At 39.4% G+C, this 25,206-nt stretch overlaps 2 protein-coding genes across 3 annotated transcripts; both read left to right on the top strand.

The window, feature by feature from the left end:
• Positions 1-752: 752 nt before the first annotated feature.
• On the top strand, positions 753-10,274 carry slco1d1 (solute carrier organic anion transporter family, member 1D1). Of its 2 annotated transcripts, XM_077499598.1 has the most exons (15): positions 753-897; positions 1,025-1,139; positions 1,314-1,388; positions 3,121-3,262; positions 3,346-3,478; positions 3,645-3,769; positions 3,851-3,997; positions 4,883-4,981; positions 5,167-5,415; positions 6,372-6,536; positions 6,728-6,923; positions 7,968-8,133; positions 8,207-8,456; positions 9,383-9,500; positions 9,573-10,274. In XM_077499598.1, exons 3-15 carry the CDS (start codon positions 1,338-1,340, stop codon positions 9,781-9,783), a joined length of 2,052 nt encoding a protein of 683 aa, XP_077355724.1. In that variant the 5' UTR covers positions 753-897; positions 1,025-1,139; positions 1,314-1,337; the 3' UTR covers positions 9,784-10,274. The 2 variants fall into 2 exon arrangements, with proteins under 2 accessions (XP_077355724.1, XP_077355723.1); XM_077499597.1 differs by lacking the exon at positions 753-897 and having other exon boundaries at positions 955-1,139.
• Positions 10,275-15,325: 5,051 nt separating this feature from the next.
• On the top strand, positions 15,326-24,843 carry LOC144003641 (solute carrier organic anion transporter family member 1C1-like). The gene is made up of 15 exons (XM_077500108.1): positions 15,326-15,482; positions 16,452-16,623; positions 16,809-16,950; positions 17,041-17,173; positions 17,288-17,406; positions 18,326-18,472; positions 18,539-18,637; positions 20,451-20,675; positions 20,752-20,916; positions 21,833-22,028; positions 22,142-22,307; positions 22,449-22,633; positions 22,708-22,772; positions 22,842-22,959; positions 23,017-24,843. The coding sequence occupies exons 2-15, from the start codon at positions 16,516-16,518 to the stop codon at positions 23,384-23,386; spliced, it is 2,238 nt and encodes a 745-aa protein (XP_077356234.1). The 5' UTR covers positions 15,326-15,482; positions 16,452-16,515; the 3' UTR covers positions 23,387-24,843.
• Positions 24,844-25,206: the final 363 nt, after the last annotated feature.

The following is a 25,206-nucleotide window of genomic DNA, read 5'->3' as shown; positions in this document are numbered from 1 at the left end:
GTATCGGCACCTCTGCTGATACCAGTATCGGTATCGGAACAACAGTAATTATTATAAGTGATTACAAAATATAATTTATATTAAAAATGCTCACTTTCTAGTGATGGGTCAAATTCAGAGAACAAATTTCACCCCATTGAGGTGGTACTTCTGTTCAGCCTCTAACACAGATTAACCAATCTCTTGGTCAGAATAACCCATTTGTATCTGTTGGCCCAATTACCAATATGTACTATCATTCTAGAGTGCTTGTTTTAACCAAAGGATCTGCCTGACACAGTAACCAGCTAGATTGGTCAAATTTAACCTCTTTTTTTTTTCTTTTTTTTTTTTTTTTTTTTTTTTTGTAGATTTGAGTGTGGTTGGAATTTATCGACTTTTTTTGTTTGTTTTTTGCTTCCTTTAAATCTCTATTTTACTTCAACTTGTATTTTACATTTGCAATGTGTTTGTTTATATGTTCAAACTAATAAACCAATCTAATTAAGTACAATAACTCAGTACAGTATTGACCCCAATTCATTAAAATAATCTCTCCAATCAGCAGTTTTTTGAGCAGAGGCAAGATACGAAAGCTTGATTGGATTAAGTAAGAGAAAGCCATTGTTTGGGCCTCTCACTAAAGCAGTAAGACTTTGATCCGGCGCGGGGGTGGGAAACACCTTGCCTCACAAAAGCCGCGCTTCTCCAGGAGAGGAAGACATTTGCGTTTGGAAAAACAGCCAAATAAAAGGCACACATGGCGATCGTGAATAAGGTTGGCCCCGCTTCACGCTGCTGCTGTTTGTTGTGCTGCGTACTTGCGAGCGAGTGATGTTCACAGGGTGAGGGGATGTGCAACCGAGGTTGCCCGGCGCGTTGTTTGCTCTCAGTCTTCCTGGGCTGGACCTTAACCAGGTAGAGCCGTCACGTTTTTTGTGTGTGTGTGTGTGTGTGTGTGTGTGTGTGCGGAGGGGCCTTTTTATCAACACGATCGACAAGCGCACACGAGTGCTTCGGTTACTGATTACAGGTGATGTTGTAGTTTGTTTGTGATAAGGCTCGGCTCCCGGCGCAAAGTCCTGCCAGGTACAACAAGCCTGCAAGCTACTTCTTTCACATCCCTTCACATCCTTCTCAGGACCACTGCGGCTTCTCAGGTAAGACTTTTTCTTCACTAGGAAAAGCAAAAGTGATGACTCATCGATCATGTTGCTAGAAAACAGGACATATGTTCTATTGATGGACATCCAAGTGCATACTTGTAGTTTTCTGTATGTGCACAAAGTGATTTTTTTTTTTGAGTGAGTCATCTGAGAATGTTCTCCACGCAGGTTGTTTGAAAACACAGCAGCATCATGAGTGTAGAGTCCACCAAGCCGCGTGATGCTCGCTGCTCCAAGCTCAAGGTCAGTGCAAACAAACTTATGAGCTTGTCTAAATAGATAACACACACGCGCACACAAAGCACGGTGGTTTGTTTGCAAAGATCGCTTGCAAATAATGAAATAATAATATGCAATAATGTCTCAATCACAAACCAAAAAGGAAAGAAATGAATCATGCATATAATAATCCAATTAACTTATCGGTCCATGGCTATTTGCACTGATTTGTGTAACCATTAAACAAATAGTTACATAAATGTTTTTATAACATAGTAATCTGGATATTTTTAGTCACTGTGATGTTACACCCTCGTTAAAAACATTGGTCTTCCGAATACATTAAAACACCGTTTACATACGGTTGTTTGAATATAGTTGAATAAATATAAATATAATAATAGTGTTATTCTAAGAGAACTTTACGTTTATGCCACAAAAAACTCACTTTAAATGTATTTCAGTTTTCTATCCAAATTTGTAATCAAAGATATTGTATCGAATTCGGCATTGTCCGATTTTTTTTGTAATATACTACTCAGAAAAATTTTACAGGCTAACTTAAAGGGATACTTGACTCATTGAGCCATTTTCAGCAGTAAAAAAAAAATATTTTGTCCAAAATGAATTTGGTAATTTCATTATTTTTCATGTACAATTAATACATTTAAGAAGCAATTAATACATTTAAGAAGCAATTTAAAAAGCAATTTTTCTACTTGCTGTCGACTGATGATGACATCACCTGTGCTGAGGAAGTAAGTATCAACCAATCATGGCTCAGTTTACTGACCAAACCCAGAAAACAGGTGAGCCATGATTGGCCGTTGCCTACTTCCTCAGCACAGGTGATGTCATCATCAGTCGACAGCAAGTGAAAAAATTACTTTTTAACGGTATTAATTAGGGATGCATGATAATGCTATTTTCAACCGATACCGATAAACCAATCATTTAGAAGTGCCGATGTCGATAGCCGATAAGTAAGCCAATAATTGTTTTCAAAATTAACTTGAATACAAATATACTTTTGAGTCCTCCTATAAGTCTAAAAAATACATTGAAACATTGTATAAACTTTGCACAATGTTTCAATGTATGTAAAGCACCATCAAGCTGAATTTTATTGATATGAGACACAACCACAACAAATGAACCAACTTGGCATGTCTATAATTATTGCTGGATTTCTTTATTATCTGGTTTATCTGTATGAAATCAAATTGCCGATAATTATCGGCAGATTTCTCTATTATCTGGTTTATCTGTTTGACGTCAAATTGGTCGATAATTGCAGATAATTATCTGCCACCGATATTATCGTGCATCCCTAGTATTAATTGTACATGAAAAATAATTACGTTATCAAATTCATTTTGGACAAAAAATTAACTTTTCACTGCTGAAAATTGTTCAATGAGTCAAGTATCCATTTAATTTTTGGCTGCTAAATGTCCACTTGCACTTGATGCACTTGTTTATGAACTGTTTTTTTTTTTTTAAATAGTCCTCATCATGCTGTTGACAATTTGACATCATGAAACCAAGATGACGCCTGACAATTGTATTTCGCCATTGTTAGCATTTCAACAGCATGTTCTCAGGCATCAACACATTGCAGAGGAAACTCGAGGTGTCACAGAAAAGCATTAGATTGAAAACGAAAGACGCCTGTTATGAATTTTGCCATTCCACACCTTGAAAAGTTGGACGCGGATGTATCCCAAAAAAAACCCCAGTTTTTTCTCCTTTGCAGCTCTTTCTGGCCTCGATGGCATTCGCGTACTTCGCCAAAGCTTTTGGCGGCGCGTACATGAAGAGCTCGATCACCCAGATTGAAAGGCGCTTCGACATCCCCAGCTCTCTCATTGGGGTCATAGATGGAAGCTTTGAAATGGGTAAGTGCAATTATTTCTTTCTTTTCCGTTTCTTTTTAAATGAAGAAATATTTCCTGAATAATAATGTGTGTCCCCTTTGAAGGAAACTTGCTGGTAATCGCCTTTGTGAGCTACTTTGGAGCGAAGCTCCATCGTCCCAGACTGATTGCTATCGGCTGCTTGATCATGGCCGTCGGCTCCTTCCTCATTAGTCTGCCTCACTTTCTGCAGGGCCCGTCAGTACACACTTTCCAACACTATTATCAGAAAAACACTACAACTGAACAACTAAACTAGCTCACAATAAGTTAGAAGGGGAAATTTATGGAGGTTATAATGCATTTGAACTGCAAACTTTTTGTGAGTACTTGTATTTAAAAGACTTCATGTGTCTTCTTTTAGATATAAATACGAGACCAGTATGACTCACAGTACAGCTATCAATAGCACTGAGAGCATGCTGCCATGTTCGTCCAACCACAGTTTGACCGACGTGGACGGCACACCTGATTTAGCAGCCCGAGCAGGTACAGCAAGACAGCAAATAATCTCGACCTTACATTCATAGGCAAGCACTTGCTATACTAAATCATGCTTAACCACTTTAGATTGCGAGAAAGCCGCTGGCTCGTCCATGTGGGTTCTTGTGTTTGTGGGGAACATGCTGCGAGGGATTGGCGAGACGCCCATCATGCCTCTCGGAGTTTCCTACCTGGATGACTTTTCCAAAGAAGAGAACACACCGTTCTACTTGGGTTGGTTATGAGTTGCTATTATTATCATGCTTCAACGGTGCATTGTGCTACTGCAAAAAATATGAGATACATCGTCAAACTAAATATAGATTAACGAGAATTACATGTGTGTTTAAATCAATCAAATAACTTTGCCGTCAAGTCCGCTAGCTTAATGCTAACAGACAATGGGAAACACCATGAATTGCTAATGAATAGCATTGGTATCGCAGTGTTATATCCCCTTCAGCAATGGCTATATTTCTCATTAAAAAATAAAACATTGGCCCTATGCAATTCTCATTCTGGCGTCCTGCATTACTATTATTATTATTATTATTATTATTATTATTATTAATAATAACTACTTAAAAATGATTTTAACTGTTATATCGCTAGCAGGCGTGTTTCCATCATACCGGGACTAAACCTACCTCCTGCTTCCGTGTCTAAGAATCATGGGAAATGTAGTGCTAGTAGCAATACATTTCCCATAATTCTTAGACACGGAGTGAAAACGGATGCCTAGCAGTCAGTGCATTGCATTATTTACAGCTGTAGAACTGTTGACCAAGATAAATTTCGCATTAGCAATAACACAACCAGATTGATGAGCAATTAAAAATAATTCCTGGTTAGAATTTATTGTATATTTGATTTTCCGCAAAATTGCAGTGTCCCTGTTTGTAATTTGGAAAATCCGGTCACTCTAAGTAAGACATGAGTGTTTGGAGTTAGAGCACAGATTAAAAAAAAAACAACAACAACAAATTAATCTTGGATGTAAAGGACCAATGTACATCCCAATATCTGACACAGTTGCAAGAGTACATTGGTAAACATGAATGCAACATTCAACATTACATAACCATCATAATTGTGTGTATGCTTTCCTCGATGTGTCAGCCTGCATCCATACAGTGGGAATCCTGGGCCCCATGTTTGGCTTCATGATGGGATCCTTCCTCACCAAGATCTACGTGGACGTTGGATTTGTCAATTTAGGTGCGCACGTCACGTGATCCCAGTTGCCCTTTTAACCCATTTTTTGGTGGGTTCATTTGTCTTTGAAGTGACTCCTTCAGAGTCCATATTCAGCTCGAGATATTGCGCCATGCTCAATAAAGAGGCTCCCCAAACAAGTTAACCTTTTTCTAACTTTGCCTTCTCGAACCGCTACCTCTTCCCAGATAGCGTGACCATCAACTACAAGGACTCCCGCTGGGTCGGGGCCTGGTGGCTGGGCTTCATTGCGACCGGCACTATAATCTTACTATCCAGTATCCCCTTCTGGTTCCTGCCCAAGTCGCTTCGCAAGCAGGGCACAGAGAAGGACCAGTGCAAAGATCTCGAGCTCAGCCCAGAGGCAGAACAAGATCATTTCCTCCCGGACCAGGATCACGAAGAAAAAGAAGCAACATTCAAGGAGATGGCTCGAGGTACCGCACGGTCTTACAAAAAAAAAAAAAAAAAAAAAAAAAAAAGGCCATGCACCAAGTTTAAAGAGATAATCTGACAAATTTGGGGGATTAGCATGTTCAATTATTAACTGTTAGAATCATAAATGGGATACTTGACTCATTGGGCCATTTTCATCAGTAAAAAGTTAATATTTTGTCCAGAATGAGTTTGATAACTTCATTATTTTTCATGTACAATTAATACCTTCTAAAAAGTAATTTTTCTACTTGTTGTCGACTGATGATGACATCACCTATGCTGAGGAAGTAGGTAATGACCAATAGTGGCTCAGTTTGCTGACCACCCAGAAAACAGGCGAGACATGATCGGTCGTTACCGACTTTCTCAGCACAGCTTCTGGGTGAAGAAGTGGAACCGTCACTTGTCTTTGGTGCCGGTTGGCATGGGTTCGCTTCCCTACCTGGGAGATCATGTTTGTTTGTGTGCATATTTGTGTGAGTGAGTGAAAAATAATAAATAAAATACTTCCTCAGCACAGCCAGGTGATGTCAACAGCAAGTGGAAAATATAGTTTTTAAAATGTATTAATTGTATACAAAAAAATAATGTAGTTATTAAATTCATTCTGGACAAAATACTAACTTTTTACTGCTGAAAATGGCTCAATGAGTAAAGTATCCCTTTTAGTAACAAGTCATCATGCAATATGGGAAAAAGTTGAATGACCTCCAAAATTAAACCGCAGTCCAGTCATGGACACTTACGTAACTCAAAAACTCTTACCACAAACCCATTTGTGGGGTTTGGATCAATATGATTTTTAGGGAGTTTCCCAACAATCGCCTATGCCCAGTTGAGACAAGAAAAACACACCTGTCTATAACGTATAAACAGATATTCAAGATCAGTCATGTAATTTAACAGACACTTCATGCTAATAAAAAGCAAACCTTTTCTAATTTCTTGTTTTCAGATTTCATGCCATCCCTGAAGAGACTCTTCAGCAACAGCATCTACTCCCTGATGATCCTCACCTACCTGGTGGCCGTCAACGGCTTCATGGGCATGATCACCTTCAAGCCAAAGTTCCTGGAGCAAATCTATGGCCAGTCGGCCTCCAAGGCCATTTTCCTCATAGGTACAATGTACACAGGATGCAGCCTAATGGGAACAATGATGTTGTTGGAGGGAAGTAGGATTGTGTTTCTCAGTGAAAGTCATTGTTTGCTCACAGTTTACGATGCTTATTTGGGTCAGTGTCAACTAATTTGTTTACAAAAAAAAAAAAAAGCAAACTGAAAAATTCTTCACTGAACTCCATTTCTGCAGGTATACTCAATCTTCCAGCAGTGGCCTTGGGCATCATTACTGGAGGTTTCATCTTGAAGCGTTTCAAACTGGGCGTGATCGGGGCAGCCAGGGTGTCCATAACGGCATCGGTGTGCTCCTTTTGCCTTCTGGTCGTGCAGGTCTTCATTCGCTGTGAGAGCGCCGAAGTGGCCGGACTCACTGTTACATATCAAGGGTGAGTGACGGTGGGACAGCACAGTGTGTACACTCACTGTTTCCCCAACCTTGATTGATCCAAGACACATATTTGAGATCAGAAGAAAAAAAAACCATGACACACATCAATAGTCGAACCCAAAGGTGTGCATTATAAAACGGACTTATTGATTTCTGTAGGCGCAAAAGGCAGGATTACAGATGACATTCAATTAATTTTCAACAAAAACAGGGCTGTGTTAACTTAACATACAGTACTTTCCGTTTCGTTCTTTAAAATTTACACTCTCAAACAAAATGTGTGCCGCCATCTAGTGGTTGATAGTGGAATTACACCTAATATAAACAAGAGTTAGACCAAAACAGTTGTTAAGAGAGTTATTAACTGTAACTTGGAACCTGCAATAAAGAGGGATTTATGCTGCATTCGAGGATGGTCGGAAATCGGACTTTCCCGAGTTCAAACCAGGAAGTGTGTACGGGAACTTAAACTTGGAAATTCCACTTGCGAAGTCGGAAAAAAAAAGGATCCCGACTCACCGACGAACTTCAAGTGACGTCACTCTACAATGGCGACCACTTGGAAACAGACCGTGAATGGTAAAACATAATTTACTCGAGTATAAAACTAGATAGCTTTTCTTCATTCGTAAATATTCCGCATAACTCCACATAACACAACGTACGTGACAGTATGCCGCTATATCCTTGCATGAAATTATACGGTAAACTACCGAACTGTATGGAATGCTTATAAAATAAGATAAAAATAATACATGAAGCAAAATTACGAGAAGGTAAGTTTGCTGTAGGTAAAAATAAGTTTTGAGGACCAAAATAAAAGAAAACAATTTAACACTATCCGCCATTTTGTTTGTTTACTTTCGCTTCGAACGCTTACAGGTCGGAATTGGGAAAAAACACCTCGGATATATCCGACTTCCGATCATCCTCAAATGCAGCAGAAGTGTATTCTGATGTATGAATGGCAACATACACATAAATAGGCCAACAAAACCACTTTTACCTAGCCAAGTCATAAAATCAATATGTGTTGCCTCAGAATCCCTGATGTGTCTTACGAGCCGCAGACACTGTTGTCACAATGCAACGCCGGATGTTCATGCTCAATGAAGCAGTGGGATCCAGTGTGCGCCAACAACGGGATGACGTACGCTTCTCCCTGCCTGGCTGGCTGTCAGACCTCCACGGGCACAGGAAAAGAGACGGTAGGAGGGGAAAGGGGTTACCATGTCAACACCCAATATCCGTTTACACCCCATTCCCCCCATGCTTCTGTAGGTGTTCCATAAATGCTCCTGTATCAGCGAAATGATCAGTCCAAGCCAAAATACGTCAGCGGTGCTGGGCCAGTGCTCCAGAAAGAGCGACTGCGACCGGGTCTTCAAAATGTACATGGCCCTGTCCGTAGTGGGTTCCTTCATATCGGCCTGCGGAGGCACGCCGGGGTACATCGTGTTGCTCAGGTCCATACAACAAGACTTGAAGGCTCTGGCTTTAGGAATGCAGACGCTGATCGTAAGAACGCTGGGTGAGTCATGGGCACAGACTTACAGGAGACTAGAAACCCCACCCAACATACGTTTTTATGGGGTTTTTTTGTTTTTTGTTTTTGTTTTGTTTTTATGCTAGAGCATACATAAGGCTTTTATGCAGCCCCTTATCTGCAAAGAGCGGTTGAAAAAAAATGGTAGTTATTACACTAACGGCCAGCAGGTGGCAGCAGAGCAAAATAGATCAACTAGGGCCATGTTGACAAAAAAAAGCTCAATTACTCACAATTCTAAATAGATTTGGAAGAGTGATGAAACTTAGCTATATTTTAATGCTGATTCCTCCAAAACGGAAACAGATAGAAATATACTTTTTTTGATAAAAGAAGAGACTCTAATCTTTCTTTTGGCAGGTTCCATGTTTTTATAGCAAGAGACCACAATATTCTGTGGGCCTTGCAAAATCAGTCAAAATCCCGTAAAACAGCTGTTAGTGAAGGGGATTGTTTCTGTGAAAATGGCTGAGGGTGAGTTAAAAGCAATGCATGCATTAGTACATACATGGCCATGTTAGTAGGGGCAACTGTCCCATTAAAGGGAAGGAAAGCACTGTAAGTATGTAACTCTAAGGAGCATGTTGACCTATTCTTATCTATGTTTTTGTTTTGTTTTTTACATTCATTCTGTTGTGATCCATGAAAGATAGTGAGAGGTAGATAGGTACAGATTTTTAAATGTACCAAGTAAAAGTAAGTCATTGGGAAAGTTCCTCCACAATTTGGACCAAGTCGAATAACAAAAATCCCAGAGGCCCAACCAAAAATGTTTGCAATTGTCTGTACATACCACAAGATGGCACCAAAGCACGTTTTCTATTAGACACGACTATGGCCAAAGCAGGGGATAGGTGAGTTTTTCAGCAAGTGACAGAGAATTGATTTCCAAATATATATTTTTTTTACAGGTGGAATACCTCCTCCTATATATTTCGGGGCCCTGATTGACCGGACGTGTTTGAAGTGGGGTACCAAACAGTGTGGGGGCCGCGGTGCGTGTCGACTTTATGATGCTGATGCGTTCAGGTACAGTAACACTTTTGACCCAAATGAAAATGAATGTGGCGTTTTACAATCAACTGTACAAATACATTCCAGGTGGACATTCATGGGGTTGATCGCTGGACTATACCTCGTGGTGAACATGATGTGGGGAGTCCTGTACCGTAAAATCGTCCAAAGGCAGAAAAAGCTGGCATTGAGGGAGCAGGCCAAAGAAAATGGAGTCGAGGAGAACGGAGTGAACGGACATGCTAATATCAGTATTGTCCAAAACAAAGACAATACAGAAAAGGAGAGCACCATTTAAAGAGTGCTCTTTGTTTTCAGTTCCTCTTTTCTGTTATTCACTGAAAATGTTCAGATTTGTGTACTTTTTTTTTTTTTTTTTTTTTTTTAGGACAAATTGGTGCCATCTTGGCGTCAAGGAAAACAATTTAAAGTGCGTTGAGGAGCTTCGTTTAGAAAAAAAAAAGTTTTTATTAGCCCTCTTGTGTCATTTGTGAGCTATTATATCACAGTATGAACTTTTCTAAGGGGATGTTATAACATAGTTCACTGGACTACTTTATGTCATAGTGGTCATAGAAACTAACAATAGTTTTTATATTTGTGTTTTGTGTTAAAATGAAGTGGAATGGATTGGGAAACAGATGTAAAATGTAACAAACAGGAACGGATGAGTGGAAACAAAATCAAAAGTGTGTCATATTTCGTTACATCGTCTGACATCCTGTGTGTCAGACTTGTTACATCACATTATTGCACACGCACGCGTGAGTCAAGACTTGAACCTTTGGAACCGTATTATCATCACTCATCATTTATGTAATTACTGTTGATAATTTACAGAATATATATTGAGTTGTGTGTTTGTATAGTGACCGTCTATATTTTGTTCTATATCATCTTTTGTACAATTGTATGGATTGTTTCCTTTAAAAAAACAAACAAAAAAAGACAACGGATTTTTTCCACGAATTTTTCTCTCGGTTACTCGATTTAGCAACAAATTCTACTATTATTATTGGAGGTGATTTTAACACGGTCTTAAACCCATTAATAGATCGTTCTAATAATACGATATATACAAGGCGATTACGATCCGCTAAAGTAATAGATGAATATATGGAGGATTTTTGCCTCAGCGATGGCTGGAGACTTCAAAACCCAACTAAGAAGGAATTTACTTTCTTCTCTGCGGTGCACCGACCATTCTCAAGAATTTATTTTTTCCTTACAAATAATTCTATTGTTGATAAAACTGCTATAAAAATACATTCTATAATTATAGGTGATCATGCACCAGTCTCCCTCACTCTACAAATTGACTCTACCTTTAAACTACCCCCGATATGGCGTTTTAACATCTCACTACTGAAAGACGTAGAGTTTGATAAAATTATTAGAAGGGAGTGGGCAGATTTTTTGGAAATAAATGACTCTCCAAATATATCTCCCTCTTCTCTGGGAAGCAGGGAAAGCGGTAATTAGAGGGAAAATTATATCATATTCAACTTATAAAAAGAAACAGGATCAAAAATTAGAAAAATACCTGGAAGATAAAATTAAACAACTAACGGATGAATATGGAATAAACCCAAATAATCAAATATGGACGAAACTACAGAATATAAAAATACAGTTAGATAACATGTTATCTAAAAAGACAGAGTTTATAATACAACAGTTGAGATATAATAATTTTGAACATAATAAATCAGGTAAATTTCTGGCAAATCAACTTCAACGGAATCGGGAAAAATCTCTTATAACGGCTATTAAAGATATAAATGGTAAATGCACACAATCACCAGAAGAAATTAACCATATTTTTTATAACTATTATCGAAATCTATACTCAGAAATTAATAGACCTAACCCTGAACATATTGAGGTATTCCTAAATAGCTTAAATATACCTCAGTTATCTACTGAACATAAAGATATTCTCGATACCCCGCTTACTATAGATGAGTTGTATTGTGCTTTAGACAGTATGCCTAATGGCAGAGCACCTGGTCCAGACGGCTATCCGGCTATATTTTTTAAACATTTCTGGTTAATGTTTGCTCCATTATTTCTAAGAGTAGTAACTGAAATTAAAAGTAAGGGTGATATACGTCAAGATATGAATATAGCAGCAATTAAACTTTTATTAAAGCCAGAAAAAGACCCCACCCACCCGTCAAGTTACCGACCGATATCACTAATTAATACTGATATTAAAATTATCGCTAAGGCCTTGGCATCTAGACTAGAGACAGTAATCTCGACAATTATTCATAGCGATGAAACAGGTTTTATTAAAGGTTGTCATTCTACTAATAATATTAGGAGGCTCTTTAACTTGATTAGTATGTCACAGCGGTATGATAAAAAGGCAGTTGTTATTTCGCTGGATGCAGAAAAAGCCTTCGATAAAGTTAACTGGTCCTTCCTCTTTGCTGTCTTAAATAAATTCGGCTTCAGGGAGTCATTCATTCAATGGGTTTCAATATTATATGATTCTCCTAAAGCTACAGTTACTACTAATGGGATTACATCACAGAGTTTTACTCTACAAAGGGGAACAAGACAAGGGTGCCCAATGTCTCCTTTATTATTTGCTATATTTATTGAGCCGCTTGCATTAGCTATACGTCAGGATAGACGGATCCAAGGAATCCACTCCGGGACAATAGAACATAAAATTAATCTATATGCCGATGATATATTACTCTATTTAGAAGAACCTGCTATCTCGTTAGGGGAAGCATTTAACTTAATAACTAAATTCTCTCACTTATCAGATTACTCTATTAACTGGACAAAATCAACATTATTACCTATTACAGAAAATTCATGGAACCCTACAAGTCAGGATCCAAACTACTCCTTTCCTACAGGCAATTTAAAATACTTAGGTGTTAAAATTTCACCAAAGTTAACTGAATTAACTTCTTTAAATTTTTTACCATTATTGGATAGCATCCGTAGTGATCTGGAGCGCTGGAATAATCTTCCGATCTCTTTAATAGGACGGATAGCTACTATAAAAATGAAAGTTTTACCAAAGATTAATTATTTATTTTCAATGATTCCATTTAAACCTACGTCTAACTGGTTCCAATCGCTGGACTCTGCCATCATAAAATTCTATTGGAATAAAAAAAAAAAGCCAAAATTAGTCTTATCTACTCTTCAGGAAAGTAAATCTAAAGGAGGTTTAGAGGCACCAAACTTTATGTACTATTAATATAGCTAATCAACTACAATATCTTGTGCTAGGGACACAACCCAACAGAGATACTAACTGTTGGTTGGAATCGGAGCAGAAGGATTGTAATAATCTTAGACTGTTAGATTTACTCTTTATTACAAAATCAATAAAACGACATAATTGTTTTAAAAACCCAATGATAGCCGCCACCCTGACTGCCTGGTGGAAGGCATTAGAAATTACAAACTCCCAATTGGCGCCCTGTGGGCTCTCTCCCATTTGGCATAACCCAGACTTTCAACTTAATAATCAGTCGTTCCATTTAAGCTTATGGGAGCAGAAAGGAATTACACACCTTCATCATCTTTTCTCAGATAATAAGTTTATATCGTATACAAACTTGGTCCAAAAATATGAAATAAAAAACGGAAATTTCTTACATTATCTGCAAGTTAAAAATATGGTTAAGAAACAAATCCCAACACTTCAGGATACGCTCCAACTGCCTGTCTTAGCTAAAGATATTATAAAGCTTTCTCCAACAACAATAAAGAAAATATCAAAAATATATAAGTTATTTTTATACACAAATAAAACGTATTTACCGACTTTAAAATGGGAAAAAGACTTGTCTATAGTTCCGGAACCAGACTTTTGGACCCAAATCTGTGAAAATGTATTTAAAATGACCAAACAGACAAATTTGCAACTTATCCAATATAAGACACTTCATAGAACATATATTACACAATATATGATGAAAAAAATGGGACTCTCTGACTGCGACATTTGTCTCCAGTGCTCACAAAACACTGCCGATACTTATCTTCATGCTTTATGGTCATGTACTCCAGTGCTGCATTTCTGGACTAAAATCTTGGAAAAGCTCGCTGATATATTAAACTGTAGGCTTCCTTTATCTCCAAGATTGTGTTTACTAGGTGACTTAACAATAACTGAGCTACCATGTAAACAATCGCAATCTATACTTATAGCCCTTACTATTGCTAAAAAAAATAATCCTTGTCAATTGGAAAAATAAACAATCTCTAAATAACGACCACTGGTTAAACTTACTAATAAATTATATCTCAATAGAAAAAATCTCTGCCTTAAATAAAAATCAAGTATCAAGATTTAAACAAATATGGTCTAGGTACATAGAATATTTTAATCTTAATTTGGCAACTTAATCCTGCCTAGATTCTGCCTGTTAACGAGAGCCACCACATTGTTACAACTTCTGTTTTCGCTGCTTCTGTATTTGGTATTTTGTACCTGATTGTTTTTATTTTTATATAGTCAGGAACCTAGTTGCTGCTAGTGGGCTCGAGCACACCACACTATACGACACTATACTCACTAACTCCTTAAGATTTATTTCTAGAAAAAAAAAAAAAAAAAAAAAGACTTGAACCTTTGGAACCGTATTATCATCACTCATCATTTATGTAATTACTGTTGATAATTTACAGAATATATATTGAGTTGTGTGTTTGTATAGTAACCGTCTATATTTTGTTCTATATAATCTTTTGTACAATTGTATGGATTGTTTCCTTTAAAAAAAAAAAAAAAAAACTAAAACAAAAAACAAACACTGGTTTGGATATGTTTGCGTTCAAACTTTTGTTTGTTTTGGCCTTGTTGTCTTAGCAATTCTATTTTATGATAATTTTTAATGGTCATGATGACTGACTTTATTGCTGAATTACCAGTTGTGTACAGATTGAAGCGTTTGTTTCGCTTTGAACATTTGCAGTTCCTCATTTCACCAGCAGTGGGGGCACTATACCTTGAAATATCTGCATCTCTTCGAGAAACACTCAAGGCTTTTGTTTTGTAAATGTGACACAAATTCAAAAATATCACACATTTAAATGATTATTTAACGCCATAAGCAATTACTATAAATAATGAGTATTTTAGAAGAGTACTATAAGGTGTCAACTCCATTCTCATGTGTGAAAGTTTCTTAGGAATGTGAACATTCTTAATCCTAATCCTGGGATTTTGGGAGGCCAAATCAGATTTTGTGCTTCAAGCCACTGTTGACCACATTAATTCCCTTAAACGCATGTAGACTGGTTCTGACCTTATTTTGTGTTTCAATTATCCATAAATGTTACATGTTATGAGAAAGTGGGAGACATTGAAACAGTCCCAAGAACTGTCTGTGTTGCCACCACATTGGGTGAATCTTGAAACAGTGAAAGAGTAAACCAGAATCAGCAAACATATGGTAGGCTACATATTAAACATCGGGAACAGAGGTCATACAGAAGTCACAGCCAGGACAAGAACTGCTCCAATAAAAATGAACTCCTTTTCTCTAATTCATTGAATAAGCTATGAGCATAATATCATTTCATAGGAACAGTTATTCAGACAAACTTGGATGCAAATGAACATACTGTTTATGTGCATAGAACGATATGGAAGGATAAAAAAAAACAAAAAACAAAAAAAACAGAAATGTGTTCACCATGTGTCAGTGGATTTACAGTATTTAAGTTGATACTCATCTTTAGACTGAAATCCCAGTACAGAATATTCATAGATAAATTTTGGTAAATAGGGCCTGGTCTGCAGTTCCTAATAATCAGCCCGCTCCACCTCTCCTCACTTGTTGCTCTGCCCTCCTGGAGCCGTTTTTGCATGCCTGCGGAATAAAAATGTGCACTGCCTTTTGTCCCGCGCCACAAGTGGGAGGATAGCAACTCGGCAGGTCTGGCTTTTTCCCCCGACATGGCCGCCAGCCTCGACAGGAGGGAGAGTCCCCCGAGATGGGCCTGACGATGCACTAGGTACTGGATTTCTCTTATTATTCCTATGAATCCTAATTATCATGAAGCATATGTGACATGTTTTTTATAAAACACCTGCAGCATTGGCAGAGATGTCCCAGTCACTGGTTTTTCAGGTCCCTCCGTTATGATAAAGTCAACATGAGGCATGCTTTTTGCACCTGTTGTTGGCTGTTTTACGATCAGGTATCAGAAACAGGAAAATCAAAGAATAGAAAATTGGAATTAATTTTATGCAATATTGGGATACTTTGGGCTTTCTTTTAAATTATGTCAGTTTTTTTGGGTGGAATTTTATGTGATATATATATATATATATATATATATATATATATATATATATATATATATATATATATATATATATATATATATATATATATATATATATATATATTTATTTATATGTAGAGCCAGTATTCACCCTTTGCCCAGATGAGTTCTTTGGTCATCTTGGCCAGCTTTATGATTTCTATGATGCTTTATGACGAGAGAGAGAGAGAGAGAGAGAGAGAGAGAGAGAGAGAGAGAGAGAGAGAGAGAGAGAGAGAGAGAGAGAGAGAGAGAGAGAGAGAGAGAGAGAACAGCTTGGTTTGCTCTTCGGACAATATTGCTTTCTGACAATAAAGATAGATAATAGAGGGCATCTAAAATAAAATAAAAAATACATAAATAAAAACTATACATGTATGGATAGGTCTGAAACCACTGAGCATTTTGAGGGGTTGGGAGTAAAAAAAATATTCAGAAATGACTTAGTTATTACACTTCCAAGAGGGCCATTAAAGTAATGGACCCTTAGCTTCATGAAACCAACATATCCTCTGTAAAACTCCATTGCATTTAGTTCTTGTTGTTGTTTTTTGTTTTTGTTTTTTATGTGTGACCGACCTACTTTCCACTGACAATATATCGCCTTGCATTCAGGCTTTATGCATTGTACATCTATTCTTTCCTTTGTTTCTGAAGAGGCGGCCCAGTTGGATTTCCATGCAAAGCAGCAAGCTAAAGTGGTGAAAGCCTGACTTAAAAGATGGAGGAAACGTTTGAGGGCCGAGCCAAAATGACCAGCCAGCAGGCTCTCTACGTCTCGAACGGGAACATTAGCGGAAAACGCCGGCGTGGCATCTCAACGCTGAAGGTATAACTTCAGGTTTTCAAAAAAACTGTCAGCAACATTCACTTTCATGATCTTCACACCATATGCATTGAATTGAATACCATGAGTACGTCATTTTGAAATGCACTCATAGAATATACTGAAAATACATTTTCAGCAGTGTGCATGAGCGAATATCCTGAATGATGACCATTTGTGTTGTCCAGATGTTTATCGCAGCGCTATCCTTCGCCTATTTCTGCAAGACCCTGGCGGGAACCTTCGTCAAAAGCTCCATCACGCAGCTCGAGAGACGTTTCGACCTCTCCAGCTCACACGTGGGCCTCATAGACGGCAGTTTCGAGATGGGTAAAACTACTTGGGACACGAATCTTATCTTGTGCTATGTGATGATGACACATGAAATGCAATGTTCTCTCTCCGTTTTCCTGGAGGAAGGCAACTTGTTTTTTCTAGCCGCGGTCAGCCATTTTGGCGCCAAGATGCATCGGCCCAGGCTCATCGCGGCGGGCTCCGTTCTCATGGCAGCGGGGGCACTTGTCACTGGACTGACGCACTTTTTCATGGGACCGTAAGAAAATTTTGCGGTGCACATGCGGTGGACATTGACATGGATCAGACCATCTGTTTGTTTTAAAAAACAATTGACAAGATTATTTGAAAACAGTAAGATATTCTTTTCCAGCTACAAGTATGATACAGTCATCGCCGCCTTCCAGAACGACAGTTTGAGCACCATCACTTGCCTCAGCCCTGATAACGACATGAGCCACCGGAACGAAACAGGACATAACGTGACACAAGGTACATCTCCCGTGCTACTCCCTGGGGGATTAACTTTTCTTTTACTCCCACTGAGCATGAGCGGGCATTCCCACAAAAGCCCCGCTTGTCACACCAAATTAAGCTTCTTAAAGATGAGAGGAAGGTAGTTAAATATATTTTCTTCGGAATATCAAAGACCCGGCTCAATATCCAAATGTTGGGTCAATATCCAAATGTTGGGAAAAAGCAAAAAGAGAAGGTTAAACTCAAAATGCTGGCATCATTTCAACTATTCTAGGAATGTCCTGCTCAGACTTGCTCCTGAACAAACACGCATACAAACACCGTGATTCCCAAAGTTTTCTAAAGGACCTGGTGAAGACACCCATGATACGATGACTAGCCACAGTGTCAACTGCTTATTTACTTAATTAATCATCCATCCATCCATAAAGCCGTGAGTACAGCAGCACACAATTGATTTGAGAGCTTCAATAACAATAAGGTTAGCAACCAAACAGTTTAGCTAGCATCAATAACAGCATCCAACTTGGAGAATTTAATCTTGTTTGTGAGCTACAGATCTACCAAGACCGTTTCGAGGTATATTTCAAGCTGAGCAGGGTGCAATATTTTCATAAACACATAGCTACTATATGTCATCTCTCAAGTAAATACATGCTGTAACAATAAGACTTGAACAAGCAAGCACTGGAGGCTCAGTTAGGCCAAACATCCATGTCTGTCTTTTGTTGTCTCTAATTAAATCCTCTGCTTCCAAAACATAACCCGGAGTCCGTATGGAAATGTTATCCCTGCTTCATTATAAAGTGTATATTGAGACGGGAAATGCAATAAAGGTGATGGACTGTATTTCTTCCTTCTTAATGGAATCATATGCATTTTCACGTGCCAAGTTTTGACCGTCAACTCCCCGCTATTCATTGTGTTTGTTCAGCCTGTGAAAAGGAGTCCAGTTCCAATATGTGGATCTACGTGTTCTTGGGGAACGCGCTGCGTGGAATTGGAGAGACTCCCGTCACACCTCTGGGCATCTCGTACATTGACGACTTTGCTAAGGCTGAAAACTCTCCTTTCTACATCGGTAGGAGTTATTTCCCAATCTCTGTATCTGAACAAAGGGACACCAATGGTTTTTCTTGTTTGGCAGCTTGTATCCAGACCATTGCTCTCCTTGGCCCCGTTTTTGGCTACCTCCTTGGGTCCTATTGTGCTAATATATACGTTGATATTGGATACGTTGATATGGGTGAGTCTGAAGTGTGTATCCATCCATCCATCCATCCATCCATCCATCCATCCATCCATCCATTCATTTTCTTGACCGCTTATTCCTCACAAGGGTCGCGGGGGGTGCTGGAGTCTATCTCAGCTGGCTTTGGGCAGTAGGCGGGGTACACGCTGGACTGGTTGCCAGCCAATCGCAGGACACACAGAGAAAGACAACCACCCACACACACAAGCACACCTAGGGACAATTCGGAGCGCCCAATTAACCTGCATGCATGTCTTTGGACATGTGGGAGGAGCAGACCCGTCACCAGAGCCCAGGCTTAAGGGGGGCACATGTAATGCATGGGCGGGCCCATTTATTATGAATACCATACTGACAGCATTAACTTGCTCAATATATTTGGATAAATATTTGTCGCACTGTCGTGCATCTATCCATTGAATGGTGCCCGCTGACAGTATTATCATATACCGCATTTACAGTACACACACATAAAGTAGACTGCAGTGGCGTCGTGAGAACGTTGACGCTGCAGCCATATTGGATGAGGCAAAGTGAAGCTATTTGTAAAGATGCCTCCTTCTGTTTCTCCTTGGAGATGTATCATCAAGCCACAGCTCATTGGATTAATAAGGAATTATTATTACCTTTGATTATATTATCCCATTCAAAGTCAATCTGACTATTTTTGCCGATGTAATGGCAAATAAAATTGCCACATCTAATAGGGCGGATGTGCTGACATATTGCTTCGAACGGGCCACCTGTTTGAACGTTGTCTGCAGCAGAATTAAAAAGAAAAAAAGAAAAGCAAAATCCTACCTCATTGTAGATGCCAAAACGATATGTGGGTCCCGTACTTTGTTTTGTTTTTTCCAAGTGACTCTTTAGTTGCCAACACGAAAGAAGTTTGTAGTATGTCCCTCCTCACTTGTCTTGTGCGCCAGCGTCCTCAGAAACATGCAGCTTCACTTGTACAAAATGTACATGACTCTTGCATTGAACGCAACATTGACATATTTGTCGCATATGCGTATAAGTCAGCGTAAGGCATACCTAGCATTATTTTCAGTAAGACTGTGATGGCTGTTACAGATAAGACAAATCAATCAAACAAAACCATACCACTATTTCTTCATATTGTGACATCTTGCAAGAATGCCGCCAGAAAACGTTACTTGTACAAATGGCCACCGTTGGCCGTAGCCGACGCCAAAAACAAGAACAATTCGGCGAGTGGCGAGCATTAGAAGCAATGAACTGAAACAGCTAACACAAACGTACATACCTCCGACACCGCGAGACCTGTGTTGCGTTTACTGACACTCGGATATAAGAGTACTAAACCGAATGAATGGAAAAATATAATAATAAAAGGAGAACCATTTTAGAGATCCATGCCTCAACTGGGCGGGCACAATCATCTTGGTGGGCGGGCACGGACCCCTATGGCCCGCCCATGGTGACGGGTGTGGGGAGGAGACCGGAGTATCTGAAGTGTGTATAATTGCTGTAATGGTGACGTGTTAGTGGTGCTATACATTACATTTATGAAGGCTTCTAATGTCCTCATATCATTACCTGCAAAATGCCATAAATTTGCTTGGCCATCGGATTTCTGATGAGTGTAACAGCGACACTCTTCTCAAATATTTCATTTGAGGTGTTTTGCTGTCACAGCACAACCACCCAGTAACGTTCCATTCCATGGTCCCTGCCCCTCACCACATACACAGAGTGGGTTCGATAATGTCTCAGTGGAGTGTGAAAAGGGCTCAAGACTCAAGAGACACATGGTATAAACTATAAACTATGTATTCCTTCGCAGAAAGTATAACCATCTCTCCCAGTGATGCCCGCTGGGTGGGAGCCTGGTGGATGGGCATGCTGGTGTCCGCCAGTCTCCTATTCCTCTCCAGCCTTCCCTTCTGGTTCTTCCCCCGCTCACTCGAGGATGAAGAGGCCAAACCCACGCCAGAGGAAGGGAATACAAATACAAGAGTGGATTCCCCCAACAACAAGCCCATTAAAAATACAACAGAAATAACCCAAGGTTTGATGGAGTCTTACTTTACTCACCACTATCCTGCATAACATCAGGCTTCATGTCTTTCCTTCATCTTCTGTAGGGTTCCTTCCCTCGGTGAAGCAGCTGCTGTGCAATCCCACCTATTTCCTGCTCATTTGCGGCAGCACACTGAAGTTCAACTCGCTTGTTGGCATGTACACCTTTAATGCCAAATATATAGAGCAACAGTTTGGACAGTCGGCATCCAGAGCCAACTTCCTCATAGGTAAAATGACATTTCTTATGATGGGTGGAGATTTTTGACTCTATTGGTGGAGATTTATGACTATTATGTGGAGATTTATGACTGTATTGGCTGAGATTTATGACCATATTGGGTGGAGATTTAGGACTGTATTCGATGGAGATGAGACGTATGACCACATTTTGTGGACATTTATGACCATACTGGATGGCGATTTATGACCGTACTGGGTACTTATTCATAAAGTACAGAATGGCTGGTATTCCGACTGTCCAGGTAAGTAGGTCACTGCTGCAGCGTGTAATGAAAGACAGCAGACTGACCAAGGAAGAGTGACTTATGAAAGCAACCAATCATTCCTGCAACATGTAACGACTAACATAGAGTAGACTTTCCAAAGAAGGGTGAGTGATTCCATTAACCGATTAATTGTGCAGCATGCTACAAATTTGATGGAGATGAGTGACATACTGCAAAAGACCAATCTCCTCTGATGGTCATGTACACTAACAAATAATTGGTAAGTGATGTAATCCACTTATCACTGACGCAGTATGTAACAATTGACAAAGACTGACAGATGATAATAGAGAACCTCAACAATTAAATGAGTAGGGTTGGATGGTTTTGAAGATTTATAGCACAAATAGTCAGATTTGTTACCTGCAACCATGGTAGCCCCCAGTGTGTATTTAACCACGAAAGGGCAAACATTGGCCTATTCTCACAGGTAATTGATTGTAGGGACAAAAAAAGGTTTACTGACATTAAGGCAACAATGTGCAATGGAATTCTAGTTAATATCATGCTTCTAGTAGTTATGTAATGTAGATCAGATAAGTGAGTCAAATAACATTGAAAGAGGAAGGAGGATAGGGAGGAGTTTATGCTAAATTAGCTACTTTAACTCCCTTTTTTTCCCCGCTTTAATTTGCAGGGGTGCTGACCTTGCCAGCCGTCGCCATGGGGATCTTTCTGGGGGGCATCGTGATGAAACGATACAAGCTCAGCATTGTGTCGGGGGCTCAGTTCTCCTTCGCCGTGTCCCTCGGTGCCTATCTGCTCATGCTGCTCAAGTTCGGAACCAAGTGCGACAACATTCCCATAGCTGGACTCACCACCTCATACCATGGGTATGCGCTGCAATCTACAGTGGCTAACATGCATACTCATACCATCACTCCCACGTTTCTCAGTGTATTGGTTGATACAAAATATTCTTGTTCCTGTGCACTTTCGCTGACAGGACACCAGGAGTGTTACACGGAGGCCAAACTCTCTTCTCCGAGTGCAACGGCAACTGTTCATGCTCAGCAGAAGACTGGGAGCCGGTGTGCTCAGACAGTGGCATCACGTACATTTCGCCATGTATGGCTGGCTGCCGCAGCTATAGCGGATACGGCAAAAAAACAGTAGGACCGCATTGCTTTGTAACTCAAAAACACCACTGTGAAACTTTCTTATCAGCAGTGTAGCACGGTGTTGCCCAACATGAATTCCAAAGAACAAATCCAAATAATCGTAGATCACAAACTCGAACTCCTTTCCTCCAGGTATTCCACAACTGCACTTGCGTGTCTGCCTCCTTCCCGGCGGGCAGCAGTACATCAGTGAAACTGGGGCAGTGCCCCCAAGCCAAAAGCTGCAGCCGCAGTTTCACCTCCTACATGGCCGTATCCGTTCTCAGTGCCTTTATCAGCTCCCTGGGAATCACTCCTGCATACATGGTTGTTATAAGGTTGGTTTTCAGATATAGTGGTACATTGATATCTATCAATATCGGGAAACAATTGATTGTTTTTGTTATGACAGATGCATTTCCCCGCATCTAAAATCTCTTGCCGTGGGAATGCAGACCATGATCATTCGTCTCCTTGGTAAGCGTTGACAATGACATTTGTATTGTTGTGTCAATGGTTCGAAATTGATGATTTGGTTTTCTACAGGTGGGATTCCAGCACCGATTTATTTTGGGGCGTTCATCGATTTAACGTGCCTGAAGTGGTCGGTTAAAAAGTGCGGCGGTAGAGGGGCTTGTCGCCTATATGATGCAGATATGTACAGGTATGACAACATAATGTGTCCATTCGTATGTCCCATTGACCCAACCCTAATTTGCAGGGTTATCTTCCTGGGTCTGGTCTCGGGTATCAGCGGTGTCTCCTTTTTCTTCACATTCACTGTGATAATCCTCCTCCGAAAGCACTTTCAGAAGGAGGAGGATGAGCCCAAAGCCCGCAAGCAAATGAAATTTCACACCCAATCAAGAGCGACGGACGATCTTCTCAGTGCGAGGGCCTCGAAGGATGTCGATGGCGTTTCCAACAATGGCTTTGCCACCGAAAATGTCGTGCAAGAGGCCGCGGAGGGGCTCACATCATTGAGCGATGATGACAACCACAAAGTTGGCAGGAAGGCTGAAGCGGAACATCCGACAAAGAAATTGACTATTGTGAAAATAACTCATTTCAAAACAACACACTCCAACTGAGGTCACTTTTTTAGCCGACAATACTCCAACAGAATTGTGATTTTATCATTGTTATTATATTAATGATGTATTCCGAATAGGGTTGCAAAGGGGTGAAATATTCACTGTGGATTTCTGGAGAGGTTCTTTCCATTTTGATAGGAAGTTAAGATGGAGAATTTTGGACATATTCCTAATTGGAACCTAATTGGAGTCATTGGAAGTAACTGGGAATTGAGGATAATTTAACTGAAAAGCGTACACATGTATAATTGCCTTTAGATGCCTTCAACATATCAGAGAAGCACAACTTTTGTCTGAATGAAGCTCCTCAACTCACTTCAACATGCAGTAGTTCCTTGGTCAGATAATGGCGGACCACTGAGCACAAAACCCGCAATAAGTTTTACAGAAAATAAGGGAAGGTTCCCTCCCCCCCAAAAAATCTGTAAATATGTAAAATTGTGAATGCTCATCCATGAATATGTGAGGGTTCACATTTTATTTCTATAACTTCCCATTAATTACAATGAATACTTGCAGAATTCCTGGAATGTTGCAACCCTGTTTGTGATTAGGAAAAGGAGCAAGCGCAGCTCCGTTGACCTAATTTGCTTAAAATACAATGTGAAATACAGTCTGTATTCATGTATGTGTCCATGATGATGCTGCACTACCTGAGAAATGCACAAGATGAGAAAATGTTAAATGCTTTGTTTATAGAGTATTAAACCAGAGATGTGAAGTTGCATTGTATCCCCAAATACTAGCAGTTATATTGACATTTATCAAAAGTTAAGAAAAATCTTTAACTGGACCTGCATCAACTATCATCGAGATATGATCAAAATATTAGCGAATATGGTTGTTATGCCCTTTCATAATACAGACTATATTATTGTAATAACATTATGAGAAACTAATTCTATACTGTACACTCACAGGGGATTTTATGCAAATTATTACACAATCGCAATAGCCTCATGATATAATTTTATTTTATTTTTTTAAACAAAATCAGAAACTGAATTCTCATCAAACTAACTAAACTAGGTTTTTTTTGCTTTTACTCTTTCAACTTGTATTGTTATGAACCAGTATAGCACAGTCTCTGTAAACAGGCACTTTCAGTGGCCTGAATGTATTGTACGATCTCATTAATGCTCCCGAAGATCTTATACATTAATGCATAACAGATATGGGTGTGTATACATATACTGGACTGTGAAAAGTGCAGTGAAAATGGCATATTTTTGAATATTTATTCATCAAACCTAAAACAAAGCATCAGCCCACGTGAACAAGGTCGTTTTCATTTCCATGTTTTCATATTTGTTTTTCCACACTCGGTGCGAGTGGTTATATATGTATATATTATATATATATATATTGTGTGTGTATAGAATCAATTTATTCATTCATACTTTCTCACTTGTTGTGACTTCTCCTATTAAAATAATGAGTCACTCTTAATTATTGATGATAGTAATAGCACGCCATTCATTATTCATCATCAAATGAAGTCCAGTGGGAAGCAAGAAGAGACACAGAGTGGAGTTGACCTGAAACTTTGGTCTTCCTCCGAGGTACGTTTTCCGGACAAGGGTCAGTTCCATCTCCCACACGAATGCCAATGATGACGATGATAATTATGGGGATGGTGACATGTGACAGATTTCGGTTCGTAAAGTGCTGTAAAGGTAAAGGTTAAAGTTAAAGGGTGTGCCATTAAAGCACAGCCATGCATACAATATGCTATGCAGACCCCCTCAGCCCAAATCCATCTCAGTCATTGTGAATGGGGGGGGGGGAATGCACAGCTATATTTGGAGAAGTGATGT

Source organism: Festucalex cinctus, chromosome 16, assembly GCF_051991245.1.
Source record: "Festucalex cinctus isolate MCC-2025b chromosome 16, RoL_Fcin_1.0, whole genome shotgun sequence".
In the NCBI taxonomy this organism is placed as follows: Eukaryota; Metazoa; Chordata; class Actinopteri; order Syngnathiformes; family Syngnathidae; genus Festucalex; species Festucalex cinctus.
Note: the sequence above shows the minus strand (reverse complement) of the source record. Positions and strands in the feature narration are given on the sequence as shown.